The sequence below is a fragment of the Coptis chinensis genome, chromosome 7, assembly GCF_015680905.1.
Source record: "Coptis chinensis isolate HL-2020 chromosome 7, ASM1568090v1, whole genome shotgun sequence".
Lineage (NCBI taxonomy): Eukaryota > Viridiplantae > Streptophyta > Magnoliopsida > Ranunculales > Ranunculaceae > Coptis > Coptis chinensis.
Window position 1 is genome coordinate 75,782,783 of NC_141462.1, and position 9,840 is coordinate 75,792,622.

Consider the following 9,840-nt stretch of genomic DNA (forward strand, 5'->3'; position numbering starts at 1 on the left):
CTATGCAAGTATATTGTGGATGATTTTTCTAAATATTGTTGGATTTTTCTCTTGACTCTTGAGTCTTAAATTTATATTATATTGTCTTTCAATCCTTCAAATCTTTAGTTGAAAACTTTTTTTCAATCCTTCAAATCTTTTGTTGAAAACTTTTTGAATCTTTCCATAAAGAGTATTTTATGGAGGTGGAGAGTTTACTAGTATACCATTTGAAACCTTCTTAACCAAATGTGGCATCAAACACTAGTTTTCTTGTCCACACACACCTGAACAAAATGGTGTTGTGGAAATTAAAGGAAACATAGACACATTTTAAAGATGGCCAGAACTCTCATTTCTCAATCACACATGCCTACAAAGTATTGAACTGAAACATTTTCTACTGCAGTATATCTCATCAACAGACTACCTTCCTCAACTTTACATCATATCTCTCATTGGGAAACACCCTTCACCAAACTACAAAACTCTCAAATCCTTTGGTTGTAGATGCTACCATTGGCTTAAACCTTACACCACAAACAAACTTGAACTAAGATCAAAACCATGTATTTTTCTTGGATATAGTCTACAACATAAAGGCTATCAATGTCTTGATGACACTACATGCATGACATATCTATCCAGACATGTAATCTTTAATGAATAAGAGTTTCCTTTCAAAACTACTTCCACTCCTTCAATTTCTATTCAAATTTTTTTGTCTTTTGAATTATGTACTACTGTTAGTTCATTTGATGAATCCATACCAACTCCTAAACCTACTACTCATTCTAATTCTACTTCTGACATTCCTCAAAGAACTACTGATACATCATCAAGCACAGACTCCTTCACAGACACTCTTCCATCAAATTCTAATCATTCCATGCAAACAAGATCCAAAAATGATATTTTTAAACCAAAAGCTCTCATTGTTTCTAAACATTTGCTTCCACATGCATTGCATGCATCTCTTAACTCATTGCCACCTACTCCAACTTGTTACACACAAGTGACCCAAATTGGAGACAAGCTATGGCCAGTGAATTCAATGTTAGTTCTTTAGTAGGTGTCGACTAGTAAAGTCGGTAAAATTTTTGGGTGATGATACCAGAGATCTGGTGGTCGAACCCTACAAGCATCAAAGAGTTACTGATCTAATTTAAAACAGATTTGCCAATCAAAAAAAAAAAAAAAAAAATCAAGGCTAAATCTTATTCTTGCATGATGCAAAGATGTAGGCTCGCCCTCACATCTCGCCACTCATCAAAAATGCGTGTGTATTGTATCAAGAAGTAGTGATCCACGGCCCTCACTTCCTGCGCACGATACATCTCGCGCACCGAAGTAGTGCTCAAAATTCAATGCTTTGATAATAAAGAATGCTACTTGGGAGTTAATATCTTATTCTTGCATGTGAGTGTAACACAAATGGATTTTCAAACTGAAACAAAAGTCAGATGGTACTCTTGACAAGCACAAAGCCAGACTTGTGGCAAAAGGATTTCTTTATAAAAGTGGACAAGATTATCAACAAATTAAACCTTTAGTCCAGTTGCAAAACCTATAACAATCAAACTAATTCTGTTCTTAGCAGTGAATTTTAACTGGGATGCCAAACAATTAGATATTTCCAATGCTTTCTTGCCTGACCATCTAAAAGAAAGAGTATACATGTCACAACCTCAGGGTTTTGTTGATCCTCACAAACCTATACATGTTTGTAGATTGCTCAAACCAATTTATGGTTTAAAACAGGCACCATGAGGAATTGTATCAAGCATTATATTGCTGTCTTTTGGATTTGTAACTTCTAAAGCTGATCGTTCCTTGTTCATATCCACCGGTTTGGCCACCAATAATAAGAGAATAGAATTACTACACTAGTCTAGAGGTCTACAGGCTGGGGCCGCAATCTCGTAGGTTCTGAAACTTTCACTACGTTTCATACCGGCACGAAATTACCGACATTTTCGTCGCTATAAAGTCGCTCGTCTTTTTTGAAAAGTTGAAACATTTGCGCACCAAAAAAGAATGAGAGAGAAGGTAAGAGCTCAAAACTGTTTATTTCTGCTTTCGTTTCTTACAAAATTACTGTAATTTATTTCATTATTTACTGCCATATTGAACTTTGATTTCCTATTTTCGTCTAATTTTCCTGTTGAAGAATGACAATAATGTCCCTTAATTATTGCGTGTTGGTTAATACAGACTTACATATATATTGGACAGAAATGTATGGTTCTAATTACTGTTTTTTTATTAGTTGTAACTTGTAAGCTGTCCTTCCCATATGTTGGTAATAATGTGTTTCGTTTTGCTAGCTTACCGATACTAAGGGAAAAGAAATAGAGATGCATTCCATGGACTGAGGAGATTTTAGACAAATGATATATAATTAAAAGAAGGTGAAGTTATGACAGGACGCTATCTCACATTTAATATTACCCTAAGACCCTAAGTTACATTGTACACGGATACCAAGTGTCTGACATGGCAAAATATCAAAAAGCGAGGTTTATCATATGCAATATGTGTCCGACCCAGACACGTGGATACGTATCCGACACCGATTATTTTCAAAATAGGGCGTGCCCATGTAACATAGCTAGGAACCGATTATTTCATTCCCGTGTTAAATGAACTGCCAATATATAGTGGTGTTAACAAATGATTTACCATAGGTTTAAAGTTACAGTTATTTGAGTTTCTAATTATTTTTGCAGGATCTTGATTCTTCAAAGAAGTACTTCACTGAAGAAAGTTGCGGAGTAGTACATGTGCAGTGTTATTTATCCCACATCGAGGCGGTTGATATAAGGAACTTCAATGGGTACGAGTTGGAGCTGGAAGTGGTGAAATTTTTGCTGAGTAATGCAAAGTCCTTGGTGAGGATGTAATTCAGTTATTCTAAGCAATTACTGGTCGGGACCAAGAAGTACACTGAGGTTAATAAAAGATTGCAAACGTTAAGGTCTCAACAAGTATGATTGAATTTTCATATCCTTTTTTTGTCTTTTCTTTTTAAGTGAGACTACAGTTCAGTGATGTTGTTTATTAGAGTAGTATTTGATGCACAGTTAAATGTCCTTGACTGGTATTGTACCGCTAGTTAGGTGTCTTTTCACAAGTTTTCTTTTTGCAGTTAGGCTATTCTGTTAGGAATAGTCTATGACATGGTAAAATTATTCATGATTTTAAGCGTTGTCATTAGTACATTGTACAAATTTTCATATGTTGATGCAGAATCTTTCTCCGCCACATCTCATATTTCGTTTTGCTTCCTTCTCTCCTCTTGCCTTTGCAAGTGTTCTTATAGAAGTCAATTACATGTGAAATTATTTTACACTTGGAAAGTTTAAAGGGAAGCTGATCACAACACTTCTTTTTCAGCCAGCATTAAACTTTTTAGTGCTTGTATTTATGCTGTTCTGCTCCCAAGTAATAGGAGGTTTTTCTTTTAAATACTTTTTTGTTATTTGTGTAAAATCAACATTGTTTAATATATTAAGATATTCTGAATACAGAAAAAGTTCAGATGAACTGGTGAAAACGCATATTCTTGTATAAATCTTAAAATATCCATGAATATGGAATTCCACGTATTACACGACCAGAATCTGTTCTTGTATTTCTTTTATCCCCCTTTCTTTATTTGAGACTCGAAATTGGGCACCTGTATTTGGCAATTGCAATAATGGAAAAAAAATTCATGACCTCAGGTACTTGAAGAAGGATTTTTTTTTCCTTGTTTAACATTCTCCTTTGGAAAGACCACTTGTAGAATTTGCTTCTCTGTTTCCAAAACCAGTAGCACCACAGGAAATCATAGGAATATCTGTGGGGCTTTAATTATTTTCTATTTAATTGCTTATTTAGTTTATGTAATAGTGTAAATCTGATTCATTAGTAAAGATTTTCTTTTTTAACTATTCTGGGGTAAACGGTTTATAACGGCAAAAACCTTGTTACTTATGTTTTCTATCTGATTGAAATAGTTTCTTCACAAAGTCTCAGTCTTAAGTTGAAAAGCATTGTGTGAAGGAAATCAGGAATCGGGATCACCTCTTGTGACTGACTTTTTCAGTCATCAGAGGTAAGTTCTTGCTATCACAAAATTGTAAGCCTTTTTGTTTCTTTGTTTCTTTTTTTGTTATATGTTTGATTATCCAGTGAGTTCCATTCACTTGTTTATGTCCTTCTAGTTCAGTCTCATATTTATTTTTTCTAGTGACTAGGCTATCTAGTTCCAACTGACGATTGAAAGGATCAAAAAGATTTGATATCTGTCAGTAGGGAAAAAATTCCATTATTTAGTTTCAAACCGAGAAATATTTCTGACCTGAAACTGTGTCTTGGGAGTTTTGTCCGTTTTTGTCATGCATGAATAAGTCTGAATAGAGAAGAGAAAGATATAAGTTGTTACGTCCATCTTTGTCTTTGTTGTTACATTGATCTCCCCTTGCAGTTCATGAAATCGTTTTACTTCATTGTTGATGTTAAACTTCTCATTTATGTATTCTGCGATTTGGTTGCAAACACATACATTTAAGTGTTAACTTGAGACTCATACACAAATGTTATGGAACATATCTGATGAACAAGGTATGAGCGAGAGGAAAGCCTTCTTGACACTGTTATTCTGTAGTTCTTTTCCTTCCTTCACGCAAGAGATGATCTAGATACTAATATTTTACAAATTAAATTAGTTGGAAACAACTGTTGAACTCAATTTGCAACTTGAATTTGACGAGGGAATGATTGATAAATATCGCTGGACAAGCTGATGGTGCTGTTTTTCTCCTGGTGAAAATAGATATAGAAAGTTCTGTATCATCATGGACATATGCTGCACTATTGGAAAAAAAAATCAAGAGCTCAATCTGAATGTTTCTAAGAAGCAACTCACATTTATTCCTGCGTTGAAAAACAGTCGTTTTTAAGAAGTAACTCCTATATATTACTGTGTGAAAACTACAGTCAAAGTACTGGGAGTATTATTACTCCAAAGTTTTTCATTTGGAAAGTCTCCAATCTCCTTATTTTTATTATCGACTACTTTTCATATCTAGTTATGCAGTTAATGATTATGGTCGTATTTTAAGACTAATAATATACATTTAGATTGAGATATATGAAGGAACATATCATATCCTTCTTATACCAGGGTTTCATTTGGAACGAGCTATCTATATACAATACATGATCACTTGTTGATGCAGGTCTGGAGGCTAATCTTAAAGACGCGCCGAAAGGAATCAGTCCCTGTGCAGGTAAGCTTGTTAGAAAGATTTTCTTTTAAGAAAGTAAGTGGCTGATTTCACCATCTTGGCACATGTGAGTCTCTATATCTGTATATTCTTTTTATGAAGGTAAAAATTGTGCTTACGGAAATTATAAGAAAATCACTTGGGGCCTAGATTACTTTCTATTTATGTCAATGATCATGTCTATAATCTCAGCAACCATTTAATGTTGTGATATATGCAGAACCTTATTCATAAGTTGAATTTCATCATTAGTATTTTATGTGATCACAGTTTCATGACGGCATCGATGCCTAGGTTTTGTATGTATGTTGAATCTTAAGTGATTGCAGTTATCTTTATGCCTAATTTGATAACACACAAATTTTCCTTGAAAGCATGACAGGTTTTCCTTTTAAGTATTGGTTATATTTATTTTTTACATGTGAAAATTCTGGAAAAAATATTCTCCCCCCACCCCCTCCTGCTAAATATTCCCTGCAGTAAACATTTTAAGGCGTTATTTCCCAAGTCCTTGACCATCATCACTGTTAGAATATCCTGTTTTTATATAGAAGCATGCATTTTTTTTCCAGCCTATTGACTAGTTTTCTTTCTAGGAACCTTCCTTCCTCCCTCTCAGTTTAGAAGTGTGTGGAAGACCTTCTTGTGTCTTAGTCCTTACATCCGTCAGAGGTAAGTGCTCACTGTTGAGGAACCAAAACTCTGAATTTCTCTTTTTGTTTTTGTTTTGTGTAAGTTTAACCAGTGGGTTTCAACAGTTATTACATACCGCAGTCTCATATAAATTTGGAGATTCTGCTTCTGTTGAAATTTTGGTATGTGGTATTTTTAAGTAGAACTTATAATGGTTTGTCTTTAATAGTTCCTATTAGCTTCCATGCATGTTTATAATCCAGTTTTGGAATAGGTGGATGAGAAACACATAGATCTGGTTTTCCGTTGGTTTCATGCCGTCTATGGCTTTAAGTATTGCTTAGTTCATGACATCATAAAGAGGGATGATAGTGCTCTTGATTTATTTTGAGGTTCTTTGGACCTCTTTCTAATGGGAAGATTGTACATTTTTTTGGCCTCACTGATTGGTTAGATCCATTCCCCTTTGCGAGACAGGAAAGATAGGCATTTGTTGTCCATCAGCATGGACGGAAATTTTCTTCTCATTCCTGTCTCTCTTTCCTCTTGGGTCCTTATCATAACCGTGATTGTCCCATAACTAATCTACTTGGTGGATTTGGAGTTCTAAATCTTCCAAGAGTGCTATCTTCCTTTGCTTTACATGGTACTGCTTCTTGACCTTTTTATTCTTTGATTGGTCTTTTGACTTAACTTTGTCTTCTTTCTTCTTTTTCGTTTATTTATTCAACTTTTATACCTTTAATTAGTCTTTTCTTTCAACGTTTACTGACCAAGAAAGGAATTTTCAATAGCAAGATAGAAACTACCATAAGCACCTTGGTTACGTTTTCTTTTTCCTTAGAATTCATTAAACTTTAATTCAGACCATTTCGTTGGGCTATTGGCAGTACGTATGTTGATGATTGTATGCAATACTAGTGATCTACATTTAGTACACCTAATTTAGATAGCTTAAAAGAATGAATAGTTTCTATTAGAATGATACACTGCCAGGATCATTTTTCTGTAGAGATGAAAATTACATTGGCATGTTTAGGGTTCCACATAGGTCTATACAACATGGCATAATGCATCTCCTCCTACTCCCCCTCCCCCTTCCTCTCTCACTCTCTTGGTTTGCTTACCAAAAGTAACCACTAATGTAAAATCGTTGAGAGAAGCAAACATTGGTAATGAACACCAATGAGAGTTAATAGAACGTTATCCAATTCCTGGTTTTTAATCACTACAGAGGGGAAAACAGCTCTAACTTTAAGTTCAACCTCTCAATAACAATTAAATCGTCACCACAAACCAAATGGCAAAGGTGGTCAACATGCCTTTAAATTGAAAACATGTTCCTAATTCTAATTGGAGTCCTAGTAGGCACCCAAGTCCTATTCCTATTTATTTTGGAAAACCAAATATAGAAGTTACTGATATTTCAATTTAAAGTAACTGAGAAAGTCTATAAATTGTTGTCCCATGACCTCAGCTTCCATATGCTCATGCATCAACCAGTGCTTATAGCGTTTCCATTATTCACGTTAATTAGAAAAGTCGTTTTGGAATCTAGTCTTAAAATCATGTCTACTTGCAAGTTAAACCAATTTTCTACTATGCATAAAGAAATCTGTTGTGAGGAGTACAACTCTGAACTGTTAATCCTATATTTATCTTCATTATTATGTTGGTGTCTGTTGACATTCGTGCAATTTTTTTACTACACTTTTTAAGCTAGCCTTGTGATTTATGTAGTCTAGATTTTGGCTGCAAACAGATACCTTAGGGAAACATCAATCACATGGATGCCAAAACTGACAAACCAGCTTCCGAACTGAAGGAATTATCTGAAGAGCAGAGTGTGAGCGAGGGAAAGGACAGATTCAGTAGTCTTCCTAGCACTCTTCTGCAGTATATCTTATCATTTATTCCTACAAAAGAAGTTGTAGCTACAAGTATCTTATCTACTAGATGGAAGTACTTGTGGACCTCACACCCCAACTTGATATTTGATGAGGGCATAGCTGATGAAGATCCTGTGGAGAAGAAGAAGTTCGTGGATTTCGTTGATTGGGTACTGACTCTCCATGACGAATCAAATATAAAAACGTTGAGCATCACATGTAAAGACCCGGATCAATCTCGTATTGATGCGTGGATCTCTGCTGCAGTACAGCATAAAGTTCAAGAGCTCAATCTAGATGTGAATGTTAAAGAGTGCTTGTCATTTGTACTCTTGCCCGAGCTCGTTTGCAGATCTGATTCTTTATCAATATTGGAACTACAATCAAATCTTGGTATTGTTATTGCGACTCCCTTTTCTTTGCCGAATCTCAAGATTTTGCATCTTCATTCGGTTTTGTACTCATCTACCCTCCCGAAGAAGGCGAAGGAGCCACTCTTGTTAAACTGTCCAGTTCTTTCGGAGTTGATTCTGGAAAATTGTGAAATGCCAGACTTTGAGTCTATAATCATTTCTCTCCCCTCACTCGAAAGCTTCATACTATTGGATACTTATAGAGATAGTGAGATGAAGATTTTTGCAGAAAATCTCGTACACTTTGTGTATAAGGGTGGCCTGTCGAATGAGCTATCTCTGTGCAGTACACCATCGCTTGTTGATGCCTATATTGAGGTTAATACTGAATATACGCCCGAAGATTTCAGTCTCTATGCAAGTAAGCTTTTTAGGCAGCTTTCTAAGGTGAAGTTTTTAGCTGTCACTAATGTGACCATCTCGGTACGTGTACATCTCTTTTTCTTTGTCTTCCTTGTTATACAATTACTTTTTGGAAAAAATCAAATCATGTCCACAGGAATGGTGGTTTGGTATTTTTACCTGTGAGATTTATTTTTTGTTCTTGTAATGATATGTTGCCATTGTTTGCTGAAGACTCTCTCCCGTTTTGAGAACTTCCATGCCACTCTGCCAATATTTCAGAATTTGATACATTTCGAACTTAGTACAGAGGTTGCTTTGGGAGATACTAGACTCTTAATGGCTTTGTTGAAAAACTCGCCAAATGTAGAACATCTTCTCTTTGAAAAGGTATGTCCATAAGGCCCTTGTAGACCGACGTTACATGAAAAATCAAAATTATTACTAAAAAAGTACTTGTGTCATTTTCTCGATTCTTTTATAGGATATATTTCCAAAATTCCACATTGACGGAGACAGGGTCATGCCGCAGTCGGTACCTACGAGCTTCCCATTACGCCTCAAATCAGTTACATTTGATGAATTTGGTGCCAGCAAGATTGAGTTATTTCTTGTAAAAAATTTGCTGGAGAATGCTATGGCATTGGAGAGGATGACTATATTTTCATCAGAAAAATTTGCAGAAGCCCGAGAAAAGCAAGTGATGCTTTGGAATTATCTATCTAAGGCTCGTAAAGGCTCAAAATGTTGCTTAATTGACTTCTTCTAGAGGGCATGGGGCACGATGTAACCTACTGAAAATAAAGATGCCTTTCTCTCTATCCTAATTCAGTCTTTTAAGATTCCAGATGTGTAATAAGGTGGATACTTTAGAGCCATGCTATGTTTTTTCTACTGAAGTTTCAATTTGGATCTGGATTGAGATTGATTGAGAGTTATTCTATTATTAGAATTAGATCATCCTACCGTATTTTTCTTACAGGTTTGCGTGCTTGAATGACGAGAAGATGTTTCTTTAAATTACTGTGTGCTTTAAATAACATTTTTGTAGTGAACATATTTCATAGGAGTGTTTTCCTGTTAATCACATACCCTAAGAGATTTGTTATGTAATATCTTCACAGGGACAGTCTTATGGACCTGAACGTTGTTGTGTAGGTATCTTTTTAGTCTCTTATATGAGCTTGATTCATATACTGTTCATTGATACTTGGTATGAGTTATTGCTAGTGCATTGGTTACAACCAGAGGGGTATCTGGTGTTTCTGATCATTTGATTCGCAGGTCAAGCATCAAGCTCCTGCATCTTGA

At 35.3% G+C, this 9,840-nt stretch overlaps 1 protein-coding gene across 20 annotated transcripts; it reads left to right on the forward strand.

Moving 5' to 3' along the window:
- The first annotated feature begins 1,409 nt into the window (after nucleotides 1-1,409).
- LOC147488928 (F-box/LRR-repeat protein At4g14103-like) lies at nucleotides 1,410-9,489 on the forward strand. Of its 20 annotated transcripts, none has more exons than XM_086571851.1 (9): nucleotides 1,410-1,807; nucleotides 1,885-2,028; nucleotides 2,709-2,870; nucleotides 3,981-4,078; nucleotides 5,205-5,255; nucleotides 5,849-5,924; nucleotides 7,648-8,610; nucleotides 8,764-8,919; nucleotides 9,014-9,489. In XM_086571851.1, exons 7-9 carry the CDS (start codon nucleotides 7,672-7,674, stop codon nucleotides 9,296-9,298), a joined length of 1,380 nt encoding a protein of 459 aa, XP_086427977.1. In that variant the 5' UTR covers nucleotides 1,410-1,807; nucleotides 1,885-2,028; nucleotides 2,709-2,870; nucleotides 3,981-4,078; nucleotides 5,205-5,255; nucleotides 5,849-5,924; nucleotides 7,648-7,671; the 3' UTR covers nucleotides 9,299-9,489. The 20 variants fall into 20 exon arrangements, with proteins under 20 accessions (XP_086427977.1, XP_086427981.1, XP_086427982.1 ...); XM_086571856.1 differs by adding an exon at nucleotides 6,011-6,067 and having other exon boundaries at nucleotides 1,467-2,028; nucleotides 2,709-2,966; nucleotides 3,981-4,102; nucleotides 5,872-5,924; XM_086571845.1 differs by adding an exon at nucleotides 6,011-6,067 and having other exon boundaries at nucleotides 1,467-2,028; nucleotides 2,709-2,966.
- The last annotated feature ends 351 nt before the right edge of the window (nucleotides 9,490-9,840 follow it).